Here is a 20208-nt window from a genome sequence, read left to right on the forward strand (position 1 = left end):
AGTGACGACTCCTCTTCGGCTCCATTGCGCATGGGCATCGACTCCATGTTAGATTGTTTTCTTTCCGCCATTGTGTTCAGACGTGTTTCATTTTGCTCTGATAGTTCGAATCGGAAAAGTTCTACAACTCGCTAATTCTCACCGGTATTGTTTCGAACGCGTACCATCTCTCATCAACACTTCGGTACCGCCGGGTCAGACATCTTTACTCGCCCTTCGGGGCTCCCGCTGCCAACTCGGGCCTTGTCGGGCCGACCTGCGTGGAAGCCTCATGGACCTGACCCCATTCCGCTTTTGTCCCAAATTTCTCCAAACAGACCAACATCTCGTCTGTAATCTGTCTCTCCCCAGACCATTGGGAGGAAAATTGCGAGGCCTGCAGATCCTTCCGTTCGAAGAAAACTCTCCGAGACAGAAGAGCACGAAGACTCGAGATGGCGTCGAAGAGCACCGAACGTCTCGATGTCATGGAAGAGGAGATTATGCATACCGCAGTCTCCGTCCGAGGGTCCGACTCTGAGCAGGAGTCTGAGGAGGACAGACCGGTCACGGCAGGACAGCACGTGAGTACGCCTGCCCCTGTTCCAGCCAAGCCCAAACATAAGGCCTTGGGAACACCACTGCCGGAAGGGCAATGGCTTGGCCCGTAAAAAGACCTTCGGTGACCAACCAACAACTTTGGCACCGAAAAAGGCCACGCTTTAGGTGCCGAGGCCAACATCCACTCCCAGCCTTTCGATTCCCAAAAAAAACTGCTTCAGGGCCAAAAAGGCCAGTTTATACGGAGGAACATGGACTTTCGAAAGTACTTAAAGCCATAGAATTTCAGAGGAACACACACAGATGGAGGCTATAGATGAAAGGCAAGCCAGAATTCATATTCACAAGGACACTGGCAAAATTAGAACTGCACCGCCTCTGAAGACTAAGAAGAAGCTGGCCTTTCAAGAACAATTGGACACTGCTCAGCCACCAGCTAAAGTGCCAAAGACTAAACAAAAATCTCCACCTCAACAATTTTCTCCTCCTCGTTTTCCTCACCTGCTTGTCTCTCCACCTACTACTCCCACACCTGTACAATCTCCTGTACATTCATTTGATTCACAACAAGACAATGTGGATCCATGGGATCTGTATGATCCAGATAACAGCCCAGACTGCTATCCTTCCAAACCATCACCACCGGAGGATAGCACCGGATATACTCAGGTTTTAGCTAGGGCGGCATCCTACCACAATGTCGCCATGCACACTGAGCCCTTAGAGGATGATTTTCTTTTTAACACATTATCCTCTACACACACTATCAGTCCCTTCCCATGCTTCCAGGCATGTGAAAGCATGCACACCAGATATTTCAAGAGCCAGTCAAGGCCAGGATAATTACTCTGAGTGGAGAAAAAGTGTTAACCACCTCCCTCTGATCCAGCATTCATTACACAACTGCCTCCTGATTCTGTAGTTGTAAGCGTGGCCAGAAAGAGGGCCAACTCCCAGTCATCTGGGGATGCACCCCCACCAGACAAGGAGAGCAGAAAATGTGATGCTGCGGGCAAAAGGGTAGCATCAGACATCATCGCAAGCAGCCAACCAATGGAGGATAGCCAACTCCCAAGCACTATTGGCTAGATATGATAGGGTCCACTGGGATGAGATGAAGGATATCATACATTTCCCCATAGACCAACAAAAAAGGCCACAACAAATAGTCGAGGAAGGGCAGGCTATTACCAATAACGAAATCAGGTCAGCACTAGATTCTGCAGACAGCAGCTAGAACAATTAATACTGCTGTTACTATATGGAGACACGCATGGCTTAGGTCTTCAGGGTTTAAGCCTGAAATTCAACAGGCAGTCCTTAATATGCCATTTAACATAAAACAGCTTTTTGGCCCCGAATTAGACACGGCTATAGAGAAAATGAAAAAAGACTCGGACACCGCTAAAGCCATGGGTGCTTTGTATATGACACAATATAAGGGGCCCTTTCGGAAACCTCAATACAGAGGTGGATTTAGAACACAAACACCTGAGGCATCCACCTCCCAATCAGTCAACCTACCAACCTCAATACCAATGAGGTGGGTTTAAAGGTAATTACAGAGGCCAATACCCCAGAGGCAGGGGAAAATATCAATCAACCAAACAAGCCTCACAGCAGCCAAAACAGTGACTTACTCCATCTCTTCCCAACTCACACCTCACCTGTGGGAGGAAGACTGCAAAGGTTCCACAACAATTGGCTACCCATTACAACGGACAACTGGGTATTATCTATTATCTGCAATGGCTATTGCATAGAATTGGCACAAATTCCCTCAAATATTCCACCAAAACCACACAATCTCTCCACCCAACATATCTCAATGTTGCAAGAAGAAGTAAGATCTCTATTACTCAAACAAGCGATATAGCTTGTGCCGCAAGATCAAATAGGAACAGGGGTTTACTCACTGTACTTCCTTATTCCCAAAAAAGACAGAACCTTGAGACCAATATTAGATCTCAGAACTCTCAATCTTTACATCCTGTCAGAACACTGTCACACAGTAACACTACAGGATGTGGTCCCACTGCTACAGCTGCAATATTTCATGACAATATTAGACCTCAAGGATGCGTATTTTCACTTACCCATCTATCCAGCGCACAGAAAATACCTCAGGTTTGTAGTTCAGGGAAAACATTACAGTTCAAAGTGTTACCCTTCGGGATAACAACAGCTCCCAGAGTATTCACAAAATGCCTGGCAGAAGTAGCTGCCTACCTAAGAAGACAACACATTCATGTCTTCCCATATCTTGACGATTGGTTAATAAAATCCAACAGTCATACACAGTGTCAAAGCCATACACATTATGCGATACAAACCCTACACAGCCTAGGGTTCTCCATAAACTACCAAAAATCCCACCTACAACCTGTGCAAATTTTACAGTATTTAGGAGCCACACTAAATACAGAAACAGCACTTGCAAGCCCAAGTCCACAAAGAATACAAGCATTTCAAAATGTAGTGGCACAAATTCAGCCAGGCCAACGGCACATTGTAAAATTTGTAATAAAACTGATGGGCGTGATGGTAACATGCATCGCTATTGTCCCACATGCAAGATTAAACATGCGGCCTTTACAACAGTGTCTTGCACAGCAATGGTCACAGGCACAGGGTCAACTTTATGATCTAGTGTTGATAGACCGCCAAACACACATTTCGCTTCAGTGGTGGAATTCCACAAATCTAAACAAAGGGCGGCCTTTTCAAGACCCTGGGCCTCAGACCATACTTACAACAGATGCATCAATGATTGGATGGGGGGGGTCACACCTCAACAATCACAACATTCAAGGACAATGGGACGCCGAACACAGTTTCACATAAATCACCTAGAATTGCTAGCCATATTCCTAGCATTCAGAGCTTTGCAGCCTCTTCTGACTCACAAGAACATCCTTATCAAAACAGACAACATGACAACAATGTATTACCTAAACAAACAAGGAGGGACCCATTCATCTAACTGTCCCTCATAGCCCAAAAGATTTGGCAATGGGCAATCCACAACAACATTCACCTGATAGCACAATACATTCCAGGGATACACAACCAATTGACAGATGTTCTCAGCCGAGATCATAAACCTTTTATATAAAATTTATAAAATATTCAACACAGCTCTTTATTTAGAGTCCCTGTTATCAAAGCCTTCATGGAAGGATTAAAACGCATCATACCCCCTAGAACACCTCCAGTGCCTTTGTGGAATCTAAACATAGTGCTCACACGACTCATGGGTCCACCATTTGAACCTATGTACTCATGTCAGATTCAGTACCTAACATGGAAAGTTGCCTTCCTAGTTGCAATTACTGCATTAAGAAGAGTTAGTGAAATCCAAGCTTTCACTATTCAAAAACCGTTCATACAAGTAGTACACAAACAAAGTTGTACCTCGAACAAACCCAAAATTACTCCCAAAAGTTATATCACCGTTTCATATTAATCAAACAGTGGAACTACCAGTCTTCTTCCCACAGCCAGACTCTGTAGCAGAAAGAGCCCTACATACATTAGATATTAAGAGCTTTAATGTATTACATAGATAGAACTAAATCATTTAGGAAAACCAAACAGTAGTTTGCAGCGTTCCAAAAACCAAATACTGGTAAACCTATTTCAAAGCAAGGGTTAGCTAGATGGATAGTAACATGTATCCAAACATGTTACCTAAAAGCTAAAAGGCAGCTATTAGTTACACCTAAAGCACATTCCACACGGAAAAAAGGGGCTACAATGGCTTTTTGGGAAACATACCAGTGGCTGAAATTTGTAAAGCAGCTACTTGGTCAACACAGCATACATTTACCAAGCATTACTGTGTAGATGTGTTAGCAACACAGCAGACCACAGTAGGATAGGCTGTACTAAGAACATTATTTCAAACAACTTAAACTCCTGCAGGCTGACCACTGCTTATGGGAGGTAACACTGCTTTGTAATCTATGCATAGCATGTGTATCTGCAGCTACACATGCCATTGAACGGAAAATGTCACTTACCCAGTGTAAATCTGTCCGTGGCATGTTCTGCTGCAGATTCACATGCGCCCTCCCACCTCCCCGGGAGCCTGTAGCCGTTATAAGTTCAACTTTCACTTGTACATATGTATATGTGTGTGTGTGTGTGTGTGTATGTGTATATATATATATATATATATATATATATATATATATATATATATATATATATATATATATATATATATGTATGTATATGTGTGTATGCATATATATATATATATATATATATATATATATATAGTTTTTAGAGTACAAGTATCACTAGAGTCCCTGCTGATTACATCTGCTCGTAAGTGAGCCAGTTCACATGTCAGCGAAAGGAGCCCCATCGCCCAATGAAGAAAGTAAATGTATCTATGTGGCAGGGAAGCGGGATGCAGCACAATCCAGTAATCACTGGTGCATTGCCAAGTCACGGGTCTGCTTGAACGATACGACCATGCAACACTGGGCTGAGATGAAGGATCTTCTCCGGTATCCCCAGATGAGCTTAAGAAAGCAGTGACAAGAGCTTGTCTCAGACGGCAAGCTCATATGGAATACCTCCAGATGCTGTGTTGGACGTTGCTTATACCGCAGCAAGACGTATCAACACTGGCATTATACTTGCAGCGCATGGCTACGTATTTCAGGTTTCAACCCAGAAGTGCAACAGTGTCTTCATAATGTCCCCTTTGATGAAGAGCATCTCTTCAGTCCATAACGACCAGACCCTAGAGAAAATTAGAACACAGATGGCACAATCAATGGGGGGGCCTCTAGACATTACCCCCAGTGGCTCTTTCTGCTGCTGTGGTTTTCCTGGAGGCTCCGAGGCCTCCAACTCATACCAACGCAGTCAGTCAACCCTCTTCCCCAAGAGGTTACTTTAGAGGCTCATACAGAGGCAATAATGGCAAAAATGCTTCCCCATGGGGTGGAACATCTACCACTAAACAATGACTTCCCTGTACTCCCACATAACCTATTGGTCGAATTCAGGACTTTCTACTCACATGGTGAACAATTACATCAGACCAGTGGGTGTTGGACATTATCCAACATGATTATTGTCTGGAGCTCACTACAACATCCCCCAACATACTTCCTTGCACTCACCAACATCAAACATTACTCGGGCAGGAAATCTAAGTTCTTCTCAAAGGAGCTGTAGAACCCGTCCCTCTTCAACACCAGAGTCAGGCGGTGTATGCCCTGTACTTCCTCATACCCAAAAAAAAACATTCTTTGCGTCCAATCCAAGATCTAAGGCCACTGAACAAATACATCATGTCAGAACACTTTCACATAGTTACTTTGCAAGATGTGATTCCACTCCTTTAACAGGGCGACTTTATGATTACACAAGGTGTAAAAAGCAGATAACGGTGAGGGCATTCATACACCTACTAGGGGCGATGGCCGCCCGTATTGAAATAGTTGCCCATGCCCGCCTACACATGGAATGTCTAGCTTGACAGTGGTCTGTCAGTTAGACGGTCTAGTGTTGATAGACCGCCAAACTCATCACTTTCTGCAATGGTGTAATACCAACAACATGTTTAAGAGGTGGCCTTTTCCCGACCCTGTTCCCTGCATATCTGTCACAGTGGACTCATCACTCAAGGGCTGGGGTGCACATCTGAAGGACCTCACAGTGCAGGTTATATGGGACACAAAACACCAGGATCTCCATATCAACTTCCTTGAGCTTCAGTTTCATCTGGCACTGAAAGCCTTCCTCACCTCATTCACAAGGTTGTCCTAGTCCAGACAGACAACATGAAATCCTTATATCATCTTCAAAAACATGAGGAAACGCGGTCTGTGCAACTACCACAGACTAAAACATTAATCTGCTAGCAGAATATCTCCTAAGCACAAACTGATTGTGCAGACCTGCTCAGCCGGATGCAGCAACAAGTCTACAATTGGGAACTCCACCCACAGGTCCTCCTCCCATACTTTCAGAATTGGGAGTTCCCTCAGATAGACCTTTTTCGTACAGGAGAAAATAAAAATGCCCAAACCACCTCCAGGTTTCCACATCCATTATCCAAGGGCAATGCAAAATAGATGTGTTGGTCAGGGATATTTGCCTACACTTTCCCTCATCTCCTTCCAGTTCTGGTTCAGGAACTCGGGCAAATATCTCTCGCAATGATCTTTGTAGTTCCCACCTAGGCTCGTCATCCCTGGTTCACAACACTAGTAGACCTCTCTGTAGTTGCTCACGAGAAGCTCCCCAACAGGCTGGACCTTCTCACTAGAACCATGGAGTATTCAGGCACCCAGACCCCAAAACGCTCAACTTGGGAATTTAGCCCCTGAGGCCATAGATTGGTTATCTTAGTTTGCCCCCAGAATGAATGAACATTGTTAAAGAAGTTGGTAGACCTACCACTAGAGCTTGCTATGCAGCAGAATGGAAACGATTTGTCTGCTGTTGTCATTCATAACGCATTGACCCTTTCAAAGCCACTGTACAAGACGCTGTCTATTTGCTTCATTTACAAAAGGCTGGGTTAGCCTTTACATCCATAAGATTACAGGTCTGATTTAGTTTGGTGGAGGAGGTTACTCTGTCACCGACATGCTGGATATCCCGTCCGCCTTTGTAGGTCATGGAGACAGTAATATGGCGAACAGAATATCCGTCATGTTTGTGACAGAGTAACCTGTTCGTCAAACTCTAAATCGGGCCCTATATCTTGGTTGCAATGGCTGCCTATGTGTAAAAAAAAAAAAAAAAAAGCCAACCTGTCTTTATTCAAAATACAAGTCATCAAAGCCTTCATGGAGGGGCTCAGAAGAGTTATTCCACCATGGGTTCTACTTGCACCCTCATGGGATCTTAACGTCAGATTTACATGACTTCTGAGCCCTCCATTTGAACCCCATCACAAATTTCCCCTTTAGTTCCTTTCTTGGAAAGTGACATTTTTGGTCACTATCACCTCACTTAGACGTGCTATTGAGGTCCAGGTTTTAACTTTGGAAGAACCTTTCTTCCAACTGCATAGACAGGGTAGTTCTTTGCACCAACCCTAAAGTGGTTTCCCATTTTCACCTCAATCGAGTTACCGTGTTTTTTTTCCCACAAAACCCGGTTCAGTTGCAGAGAGGGCTCTTCACACATTAGGTGTAAAAACGGCCCTTACGGTCTACATTGTTAGAACTAACACTTTCAAGAAAAATAAACAACATATTTGTTGCTTTTTCACCTCCCCATAAAGGAAACTCTATACCAAAAGCAGGCATAGCCAGACGGAGTATTAAGTGTATTCAAGTATGTTCTGCTAAAGATCAGCTTACCGCTCAAATACTGTGGATTTCTGTCAGACCCCTGACTTAGTTTCTTGGACAAGCCCCCTCACCCCTCAACTGCTTTACGCAATCATCACATGCTCAGACCAATTTTTTTTAACTTTTATGTAACAAAACAGTGCCCACCTTGTGACCTGTAATCATGAGTGCTTGTATTTCAAAACAAACAGCTCTAGACTAATTGACCTGATTGTTGTGCCGAACATCAGGCTGTCCTGCAGCCCAGCTCATCACAGAGAAACCTCCACATTATCTTTGGGGCTTTGGTTGTTGAGTCGTGGTCTGTCCAGCTCAGGCCACTGCTCCTAAGTAAAGTATTTTAAGTTTCTGGCTACCACCCAAAATCCTCACCTCTGTTTGGATTGAGCCTGAAAGCTTTTAAAAAAATAAAATAAATAGCCTGTAAATTATGGAATCAATGAACCAGGGGTACCCCTGAAAACCCTCTGGGTGGTATGCTTAACAGGTACAGGCAGGATACATATTTATACAGTAATACCGGTGATGATAGCATCCTGCATTGTGTTGGTTGCAAATGGGTGGTTGCACATACACCCATTACAGGAGTGCTTTGCAGCGACCACAAGAAACTGAGATGATCTAATGTTGGCCTGCTTAATATGAATCCATGGTTTCCAGTGCTCTGATACTCGATTGTCATCACCAGCACTAATGACATGGTGTCATGTTTTTCTAACTTAGAGATTAGCACAGTAGTTGATGTTAATTCAATATGCTTTAAACATTACTGATACCTGCCCCTTAAGCCATTCTCATAGCCTAGGGGGCCCGGAACAGTCTGAATTGTCACACTTATAGCTGTGTGTTATTGCTGTAATTGGCGGGCAGGGGCAAGGAATGGTGCAAGCTGCAGGGACCTCTTGACAAGGGCCCTCACACTTATTTGTTTACAGATTAAGTACTGGTGTTGGTGGAGCCACTATTAAGCACAGATCACTGTGATGGCCCAAAAACTAGGGGAGGAGTTGATTTCAGACCCACACCCGCACAAGACCATCAACACATGCTTATCCCTTGCATGCTAGGGGGCCAGAATGACCAGTCTCACCATGCAAGGGCAGTGGTCTCTGGTGGAAAGGCTTCTAATTAAGACTGTGTTGAAGTTCATGCCAATTCAGTCTCAAACCGAACTTTTCAACAAGGTGTTTCTAATTCAAACTGACAATATTACTACCATGTACAGCATAGAGAAACAAGAGGGGAGTACACATTTTCTACTGTTAACCAACATAGCTCAAACAGTCTGGCCCTGGTCACTAACACAGCATATACCTCGTGGAGCACTTGCTGGCAGCAGACAGTGACTTTGACAATCTCAGAAGGATTCATGAACATACTTGCTAGGGAGAGATGGCCTGAGTTCTCAGCATAGCCTTTCTATGTTGAAACACCTTAATAGTAGATTAGTTTGCTCCTCACATGAATGAAAAAAGCCAAAACCCAGGTACCCGTACTCTGTCTGGGGAAATACTCTGGATATATTGGTCATTTACTTATGCTTTTCCCCTGTTCCAGTGATACCTTATTTAGTCCATAAAATGTCAGACATAAAGGACACTATTTCTAATTGCTCTATCATCGGCATGCTAATCCTTTTGTTAGAGCAGTCAGTCCATCCACACAAGAAACTGCCTTTAGTGTCCAACATGTACTTCCACCACAGAGATACCCCAACCTACAGTCACTCATTCAGGTTATCTGTCCCATATGGTACTTGAAGCTGCCTCAAAATGTATTAAAATTCTTGAAGAAGCTAGAAGATGTTCTCAAGAGCATGTTACACAGCTAAATTAAATGAAATGTTTTAAAGTAGCTTGCAATATAAGTTTTCTGATGGAGGCAGTTACCAGTGAATTACTCACCTTTAGAATTCTCTAAATGCACCAGCATTCGACGGAAAGCTATCCATGTCAACAAGGACGTCACAATGGAATGGCTCCGCACATGACTGACTTCATCGGAGCCAAATGAAGTTCTCGGTGTCGTGCTGATGTTTTCTACCTCTCCAATTGTTACACTGTGTCAATGGAGCTTCTTCGTATGAATATTCTTTGTGCGACAATGTCTTCACCAAAGAAGCTGGGCTTTAAGCCTTGTAGGGAGTGTGGAGGTCATATGTCTGTCAATGACCCGCACGAGAACGGTCTTTGGTGCCAGAGATCTGACCACAATGTCAAGGGATGCTATTCATGCCAGAGTATGAACCCGATGGCACTTAGAGAAGCAAAGCTGTGCCTAGCGAAGGCCAAAAAGGAAAAGCGAGTCCATCGACGATCCAGGCCTCGAGAGGAGTTTTCATTCCATAAATCTTCTCGTTCACATAAGAAGCGATGTTGCCACAGTTACCTGTGTCGCTCATCTCGAGATAGCCCTAGATCTTTGTCACCGGCATTCATGTCACAGCGCTGTTTGACCTGGGTGGTGAGCCCTACCCTTTCACCTCCACAGGTCGACAGATGTCACCAACGCCGTCTTCGGTCAAGATCTCGGCATCTCCCGCAAGTCCTACGATGCAGTTCTCTCCTGTTACTCCACCAGAACAGGAGATTGAGGAGTCCAGTGCGGTCCAGCCTCAACCAGAATATCCGGCCTTTCTGGCTCCTGGTGCAGATCCATCAGCCTTTTGCAATGCTATGTTCAGCTTTTTTAAAAGGGCCATGACCCCTGCTGGTGCGCCTGTGGGCCCCCCCAGGTCCATAGCCTTTAATCTAGGCATCCTGGTGCCATATAGACAGCTCCTTTTATGCCCTTTTTGCCTGTGGTTCCATCACCTTTGGGGATGACGGCGCTGCTGGTGCTGATACTTATTCTGAATAATACTTGTCATTGAGTCATTCAATGCAGACACCGGCGCAACGTATATCCTCGGCGTCAGATCATTCTTTATCGATTCCGAGCTTGGAGTCTAGACTAAGATCGAGAAGAGAGGCATTGAGACTCTTAGAGGAGCAGCAGTAGTTGGAGGAGCATCAGGATTTGGAGGAAGGATAAATCCATTTGCATGTTCATGGTTTTGAATTGATTGGGGTGGCAAGCGGTCTCGACACTTCTCCTGAGTGGGAATTGCTATCTCCTAGAAGCATTCCTCCCGAGCTTACTTCATATCACAGTGTGATCAGGAAGGCTGGTGACCTTTTGGAGCTGCCATTGCCAACACCGGAGATAAAATCCAACAAACTGACTGAGGTTCTCCACTCCAACATCAGAACCTTCGCTACTCTTTAATGAGGCCTTCTTGTAGCCGGTTCTGGATTTCTGGCGGAAACCTGGGTCAACTCCTGCTGTAGCCAAAGTCGTCGCTAAGAAATACAGGGCTGCACCAGGTGGCCTGCAATTCCTCAGCCAACATCAGACACCTGAAAGTCTAGTGGTCCAGGCTTCTTGTTCTGCTAAAACAGCTCTTGGCTTCTTCCCTTATAACTCCTGCAGACAGGGAATCGAAACGCATGGAACAGTCTGCTAAAACTGTGTTTTCGTAATGTAGCATGGCATTGAAATCGCTGAATGCTACATTTGTCTTGGGCAGATACATCCATGCGCTGATAGTCTGCTAAGGGGGTGGTTCCTAAACTACCACAAGATGTGCAAGGAGTTGCTGCAGGACAGTTGGGCAGAGGCTAAGCTATTTATCCAATCGGGCCTGGACACTGCAGACTCTATTCCCAGGGCCATGGGTACATCCGTGGCTAACAGAAGACATGCATGGTGAGTGGTTGTTGAACTTGATGTTCAGTCCGCCTTAATGGACCTCCCTTTTGATGGGTCGAGACAACTGACTCAGCACTACAGAGGTTCAAGGAGAGCTAGGCCACAGGTAAGTCTCTCGTCTCTCACCACTGTCTATAGACCTTTTAGAAGGTTCAGGGGGCTTGGCCACGGGTCCTCCTTTAGTGAAGGCTGTAGTTCCAGGGTCAACAATCTGCCAACACCCTCAACAGGTCCTACAGGGGTCAGGGGAGACTTGTAGCAATGTGGTGCTGCCCAGCAGCCTTCCTCCACTTAATTTTCAGCTGAAAGCCTGTCAGGAAAGCAGCCCTAGTTCTCTTCCCCTTTCAGCAGCATGTGGTGCCTGTAAGGGGGGAAGATTAATTCATTTTCTCCATGAGTGGGAGCCAATAACATGAGCCTCTTGGGTGTTGAGCATTGTAGGACGTTGGTATGCCCTTCCCTTTCTCGAGTTTCCTCCTCCCTTCCCAGCATTCTTTTTGTTCAGAGGATCACCTGCAGTTGCCTCAACAGGAGGTACAAAATCTACTGTTAAATGGTGCAGTGCAGTCGGTTCCTGAGCAGGAAAGGGGTTAGGGGTGTTTAAGATATTCCTGGATCCCCAATAAAGATGATCATTTGAGGCCCATCCTGGACCTGAGGACTTTGAATTGGTTCCTCAAAGACGGGAAGTTCAAAATGCTGACCCTAGCTTGGGTGCTTCTGGCGCTGGACAGGGAAGACTGGGTGGTTTCTAACGACTTGCAGGATGCGTATTTTCACATCCCCATTTTGCAGTTGCGCAGGAAGTATCTCCGGTTCATGATAGGATCTCAGCACTACAAGTTTGTGGTCCTTCCTTTTGGTCTTATTTCCTCACTGAGTCTTCACAAAGGTGAAGCGCATCTCAGAAGGACTGGAATATCGGTATTGGCTCAAAGCCAAGACACCAGAATGGGTACGGCATCATTTTCAGCTGACAATCCAATTGTTGTTCAACCTGGGCTTTTTGTTGAACATGGCCAGATTTCACCTGGAGCCCTCTAAGCTCCTGGTCTAAGGGGCAGTATTGGGCACAACATTAAATCATGCCTACCCCCTCTCAGAGGATTCAGGATATGATTCCAAGGTTTCAGGATGGAGCGGTTGTTCTGGTCCTAAAGGTCCTATGCCTGCTCGGTCTGTTCGCTTCCTGCATTCTGTTGGTCACTCACGCATGTTGGCACATAAGGGCTTTCCAGTGGTGCCTCCGCCAGCAGTGGCTTCAACACAAAGGAGATCTCAGAGTCAATAACAGTCTCCAGAGACCCTGTAGTGGATCTTCAGTTGTGGAGTGTAGACTGCAACCTATCACAGGGGATGCCGTTTTATCTTCCACTTCCGGTGACCACAGTCAGATTGGATTCTTCCACTCTGGGGTGAGGAGCACATCTGGTGAGTCTGTAGATCAAAGGTCTTTGGTCTTCACTGGAACAGATGTTTCACATCAGTCAGTAGTTACGTGCGACACCGCTGCCTCTCAAGGCCTTCCTCCCTTTCATTCGCTGTCAATCAGTTCAAGCCTTGACAGACAACACTACTGCAGTGTGGTACATCAAGAAACAGGGAGTGGTAGGGTTGTATGTTCTCTGCAGAGGCGCTCTACGACTCTGGTCCTGGGCTCAGCACCATTGGATTTGCATAGTAAAAAACCATTTGGCTGCAGTGCTCAATGTACATGCGGACAGTCTCAGCCGTCACTTTTTAGTTGCTCACGAGTGGTGTCCCCATCTGGTTGTGGTTTAATGTCTTTCAGCTGGGGATATGCCTCGGATAGATCTGTATGCCACTCACAAAAATGCGCACTGCCCGCTGTTCTGCAGCCTCCAGTATCTTATACAGGGAGCATTGGGGGGATGCGTTTCAGTTGAGCTGGGGGCTAGAGTTTAAGATGGACAATCATGTCTTTGTTGGTTACGTGGGCAAGATGAAGGGCAAAGCCATTCACAAAAGAATGCTATCAAGGTGGGTCATGCTTTGCATTAAAATGTTATGCACTGGCAGAGAAAAATCCTCCTGAGGGCCTTAGAGCTCATTCTATCAGAGCTAAGTCTACTATTTATGCTTTGTCTAGAGGTGTACCTGTTGTAGATATTTGCAAAGCAGCAACTTGGGCTTCCCTCCACACTTCTGCAAAGCATTACTGTTTGGACTCGGAAGTGAGTAGGGATGGACATTTTGCCTGTTCAGTGCTGCAGGATTTCTTGGTATAGCCAGATGGCACCCACCTCAGAGTGCAGGCCTATGTTGGGATTCTATTCAAAAGGTGAGGAAACCACAGATAGATGTATCCATCAGAAGAACAAGTTACTTATCCTCGGTAATGCTTTTTACTGTATCCACCAGAAAATGTATTACCAAAGGTAAGTAACTTGTTCTTCTAGTACTACCAGTCCAGTACATTGCGTATGACCTGCTTCATTTACAGAAAATAGACTTGGCCTACACTTGCATACGTCTACATCTAGTGGCAACCTCTGCATACCTCCAAACTAATTTTAAAATCCCTGTCATAAAGGCTTTAGTGGAGGGGCCTAAATAGGCAGGACTTCCCACAGTAACCTAGCTCTATCATGGGGTAGTCTCATGGTCCTCAGTAGGTTAATAAGGCCACCTTTACCCAGACCGTATTTCTGCATTTCTATCTCAAAAGAAAGCTTGGCTAGATGGGTTCATGAGTGTATCCAGATGTTATGCTAAAGTCAAATGGACAATGGCTTGCACCCCAAAAGTGCATTCCATGGGCATGAAGGACCCACAATAGAATTCTTTGGAAACATCCTATTAGTAGACACATATAAAGAGTGTCTTTGGTTTTCATCCATACACACATTTATCTAATACCTATATCCTTACATTCATGCTCTCCAAGGAGGAAATGTCAGGCAGATTGTTATAAATATTATAGTTGAAGCACCCTCCTTCTCTGCTTACAAACCACTGCCTTAGGTCTCGGCTATTGATTTTCTGTCTGTGCACAGCATGTGTCATAGAGCATATATTGCATATAAGTGATGTTTTCCGTTTGCAGCGATCTGTGGGCAGGTTGTAGTGATGTAGATTCATGTGTTTCACTCAGCTCTCCAGGTGTGGTATGTGTGATACAGGATGTTCACTGTACAGAGACTTCATAAAGCTTAGAACCTCTAGAACATCCTATCACAATGGGATGTGTATTTTGTGGATCATTGTGAGTTTCAGCAGAGATCTCTAGTCATCATAAAACCCAAAGCACATCCTCCAATAAAATAACATGTAATAATACAAGTCCAATACTATCTGTAGGTGTGTGCACAGCATGTGATTCTTCAGCACTACAAGCTGCAAACAGATTGTTACAGGTAAGCAATATGTTCTTTTCATTGTTTTCCTGGCAAGGTTTACAATAAGCACAGACCAGTCTTTTCATGGATAATAGAAGCTAGCAACTGCTACAACTTTCAGATCAGCCGAGAAATGTTTTTATTTACTTTTAGCTCAAAAATATGCTAAGCCTGGGAAGTAAGAATGGCAGCACAATAACCAGGTCTCGCTCACGTTGTTAGCTGTCATGGGCTGATGCGTAACATTTAGAAGGTTGGTGTGTGCAAAGACTGAGCAAAAATACAGACACCCAAGTTGTCCTTTTGAATAGATCTGTGACCATTACTTTGATAAACTGATAGCCAGGCATGTTGTATAAGATTTTTCAGTGCAGAAGTGATAAGCCAGAATGGAAGCGTTGATGACCTGACACTGGTATAGAAATACGGGCATGAGTGGATTTCTGTCTGTCCTTTAGGTATGAAAGAAGGGAGATCGTTTTATTCTGTAGTTAGTAACGGGTGGAGCCAGTTGGCAGCTACATGTAGAACATGAGGACTAGTAAGGTTTCTGGTTTGATATATTTTAGATCCAGGTGTCTTTGGTGGTTAATATTGAGGTCGAACAAAGGATGCATAGTCCATTGCTGGAACTATACATCTTAGGGTCTGCATGACCGCATGTTCAGGGCTATATGGGAGATTGGATAGAGCAATGTGTTTTTTTCTGAACTATGAAATCTAAGGAGCAATGTAATTGAATTAACATTATCAAACCGTTTGAAAAATTGCCATTATGATTGCTATTAAAATAACACATCAGCTGTTTTACTTATTAATGTGTTTTACTTTTTAGCTGGAGTGCTCAGAAGAATTGGGTGATCTTGTGAAGTCTGTGGATCCCACACTGGCCCTCAGTGTTTATCTGAGGGCCAATGTTCCCAATAAAGTCATCCAATGTTTTGCAGAAACGGGACAAGTCCAGAAGATTGTGCTGTATGCCAAGAAAGTGAGTATGTGATAAAATGTTATCATTTGTTCTGCCTATCCTCAAACAGTCACTGTTGCTTAAAACTACCCTTCAGAGTGTTGTGGAAATAGATTGCATATAGAACAGTGAAGTAATGAGACCTTGATGTATCTCAGCTTTACCTAACAGAGGTGATACAATACAAATGCATCCCACATTTTTGTTGTATATCTACGTATGACCTTTTTGTCGATGACCCATGCAGGTATATTCATGGGTACAGCCCCGTTGTAACTATGAACACATATTCTCCCAATTAATATCTTGTCATATTAGTATTGGCATTACTTATGTGCCACAGGGTTTTGGTATTGCTGCACTAATGTAGATGATGCTGTTATTCATACATCTGTAAGCCTTACATAAGTCACTATCCAAGACGATGAAAGAAATGTCATTTAGAAGCAGTACTCCTCCCTAGCAAAGGAAATACGAAAACCTATCCTTCACTGTTTTATAAATTGACTAGAATGAGCATGAACACTTTCAGACTCTAAGGATGTGTACTGTTGCTTGACAGACTGCGTTTAGGTTATGACCTTTTCCATTTAGGTAATTTGCATGTTTTCCTTGTAGTCTCTGAAGTGGGGAAAACAAAATCACCCCAGTCACATTTTGTGCATCTGCAGCTTATGCCTTATCCCATAATTCTTAACTGAAATCTCTTTTAACAGTAATATTTAGTGAGCTTACTGCATTTGTGTAGATTTGTGTGGGCTAATTTCTATCTTTTCCTTCAAATCATATTAGAAGTCTTTTTTACTCTAATTTGAGAAAATAATTAATTTTATAGTGACATTTTGTTTAAATGTACGATGACCTAGTACAGTTTGTGCATATTCTTTGCTTGACTGGTCCAGTCCTAAATGAAAATTCTTTTAATGTGCATAAACATGTGAATATTAAATTAAAAAAATTCTTAGAATGTTTTCCTGACTTTGACGTGTTTGTGGTACAATGCATGCTGTCTTTTTAAATCACTTACCCTCGTGTTTTGTAGGTGGGATACACACCAGACTGGATTTTCCTTCTCAGGAATGTGATGAGAATCAGCCCAGATCAAGGACAGCAGTTTGCTCAGATGTTGGTTCAGGATGAGGAACCCCTGGCTGATATCACACAAGTAATAGGAAACTTTGTTTTCTTTTTTGGCATACTATGTGACCAATACATGGGCATTTTACTTAACAGTAAACCTAAATTTGTCAACTAATTTGATTTGTATAAATACAGATATATTGTTAAGTGTATGTTCACTGTTTTTTCAAGCTAAATAGCTGTTTTCTAGGTGTTGCAAAACATTAGGCGTTTGGTGCATACCTCCCCTAAGCTAGAAGTTGGATCATTGCACAAAAAACAAATGATCATCAAACGTCCAAATCTGCTTCCAGATCCCAAAATGTTAACACTTGGACCTTATTTGATCTCACATTTACTAATAGGTTGTTTTTGACCAAGGCCTTCCTGGCACATTCTCGGCCTTCTTTTGTGCTCTTTTCCCTGCAGGGTAGCCAAAAAAGACCCCCTCCTTTTAGTTTCCATGGCTCCTGTACTTCAAAGAGGTATCTTGTTTGTTCAAGCACATTCCTCTGCAGTGTCGCATTGCCTTAACCACTCCTGAATCCACCCTAATTCACCAGTTTTTATATGCTTAGTGTACAGCAGTCTAGAGGGCATTTGAACTGCTAAAGGTCAATTGTTGACACACAAGGAATGTTCTCTCCTCCAGCCTTTACTTCCCACTTCATAGTCTTGTGAGAACATGCACTTGTTCGGAAGTAAAGTCATCCAACAATATAATGGGAGGCATATACTTATTGACGCTTATAGAGCTAGAAATAATTATTTGTTGGCACCATGGGTACTTTATGTGTTGTATACTATCTTTCTGACTAGAAAACATTTTACTCTTTGAATGCATTTGTTAACAATGTCATTGGCTATCAGTCATTCTGTAAACAGTCTTAAATTGGCATAACTAAGTGTAAAAGGTGACGTGTTCGTATTGTCTGAAGCAGTAAACAACATTCCTGTTTGGGCCTTTATAATGCAGTTGTTACTTTCTTTGCTGTACATTAATTGCGGTGTGCTTAAAGGTGCAGCAGTGTGTGCTCGAAGGTGCAGCAGAGTCTGAAAGAGTCATAGTCTGAGAACCAGGAGGTGGATATTCTTGTGGGGCTTGCATTTGTGGAATCTGCTCAACTTTAATTTGTCGAAAATGGTGTGAATGGTGGTGAGGAATATCTGGACAGGGGAGTTTGGAGACTATAAATTGGTAGCATAGGATGCAAGTAAAAAAAAAAAAAAAAATTCTGTAGGAGAAAAAAAACTCGAGACCTGACAAAGGAATACATGTGTGCTGTCTGGTTTATCCACACTCCTGAACTAGAAGTATATGAATATGGAAAGACAAATCAGGATCCTGGTGTTCTAGTAAATGACATAAACACCAGTGCTTGGGTTTACTTCTAATTTTACATTGTTGCCCACAGATATGTAAATGGTAGACTTGTTGTTTGACTTAAAGTTTTTCTGTCAAGTCTCCGTTGTTTTGCAAACTTCATTTGAAAACCATTGGGATTTCATCAGTGTCACCAATACACCTATTCTACAGGTCCAACACAATAGTTTATTAAGGCATCCTCTGCCTCAGAACCACTATGGAAGAAATATGTTGCAGTATGTGGCACTATACGAAAACATCAGTGTAACATAAAAGGGCATATTGGGGCATCTTTCTTCTCACAACCTCTCTCCTAAGGCCCTCCCTCTGACTTTGTTTTCCCAGAATGTTGTCCTGAATGGCTGCTGTCTCATCCTCACTTCTTGATTGTCTAATAGTGTAGTGACTTTCTAAACTGGACATGCTTTGTATTTTCAGATTGTTGATGTATTCATGGAGTACAACCTCATTCAGCAGTGCACTGCCTTTTTATTGGATGCTTTGAAACATAATAGGCCCTCAGAGGGCCCACTGCAGACACGCTTGCTTGAGATGAACCTCATGCATGCTCCCCAGGTACGTTGACTACTTTTGATACTGGCCTTGTAATTCTATTGTTCAATTTGGTGCATGCTGTCAGCTTACATAATGTGAAGATTTTCATACCAAATCTCATGGATGTAGACCTATTTGTATCTTCAGTTTTTTGTAGTAGTAGATGTGGTCTAATGGCAAAGTTACCCTGTAAACCTGCTTTCTGATTCTGCATCAGCACGTGACAAGAGAATTGTAAATTAGAATAATGTAGTTATGTGATGTAAAAGTTGCACAATGCAAATACAAATTTTAATTTAAGGTATCTCAGACCTTCACACTACCTCTCCCATTGATGCATGGCACTCGCTTGCATCCCAGCTTAGTGTGCTTTATAAATACTAGTTCTGCAATCTAAATAATTATTCTGATCTTTACAGCTTGCAGCACTGTTTTCAGATGTTATGGACAAGCAGGCTCTCCTCAATAGTGAACTTAAGTGATCCGTAGGTTCCTTCCTTAATTAGAATACGTGTGCTGTTAAAAATTGATTGTTTTGCTGCTTTTATTTTAGGTAGCAGATGCCATTTTGGGAAATCAGATGTTCACGCACTATGACCGTGCTCATATTGCCCAGCTGTGTGAGAAGGCTGGTCTGCTGCAGCGTGCCTTGGAACACTTCACCGACCTATATGACATTAAACGAGCTGTAGTTCACACACATCTTCTTAACCCTGAGGTATGTTCTTTGAAAGTTGTTTGTACTCATCAGCTAAGCAACTTAACATTTAATATTTGATATTTGGAGCATTTACCTCATCTTGATGCTAACCCAGTTTGCATAATCTTGACCACATGCATTTGTTTCTTTATATTGTTTGTATTCAGTATCTGTCCTTTCAGATAATATAGATATGTGCTTAGAAATGGCTGTCATGCTAGTTAGTTGCTGTAGGCAGAATACTGCAGTAGCAGATGGACATTAAAGTATGTTACCAAACAATATTATCAAGCCCTGGCACGTTGGAGGGCTTTTAGCATTATCCTCTTCTCTTTAGTCGCTATATAGCCTTGCAATGAGGCATTTCATCTCTTATAGTGGTTATGGCCTTAATGTGTATTGCTCAGTAGCTGTTATACAAGGGGTCGTGCGGACCGATTCATGTTGTAGCTCAACACTGTCCTTGTTCAGGATTGTGAACTGACTGCTCTGTTCTCAAGTTTGTTTCTAAGTGGGTGGTAGCA

General features: G+C 43.3%; 1 protein-coding gene across 2 annotated transcripts in view; it reads left to right on the forward strand.

The window, feature by feature from the left end:
* The window catches only part of CLTC (clathrin heavy chain), a 723592-nt gene that overhangs the window by 239025 nt on the left and 464359 nt on the right, over positions 1-20208 (forward strand). For both annotated transcript variants that reach the window (XM_069226425.1, XM_069226426.1), the window contains exons 9-12: positions 15813-15965; positions 16987-17109; positions 18868-19005; positions 19538-19702. In XM_069226425.1, coding sequence (XP_069082526.1) covers positions 15813-15965; positions 16987-17109; positions 18868-19005; positions 19538-19702 — 579 coding nt within the window. The remainder of the gene's footprint in view (positions 1-15812; positions 15966-16986; positions 17110-18867; positions 19006-19537; positions 19703-20208) is intronic.

Source organism: Pleurodeles waltl, chromosome 3_1 (assembly GCF_031143425.1).
Source record: "Pleurodeles waltl isolate 20211129_DDA chromosome 3_1, aPleWal1.hap1.20221129, whole genome shotgun sequence".
Lineage (NCBI taxonomy): Eukaryota > Metazoa > Chordata > Amphibia > Caudata > Salamandridae > Pleurodeles > Pleurodeles waltl.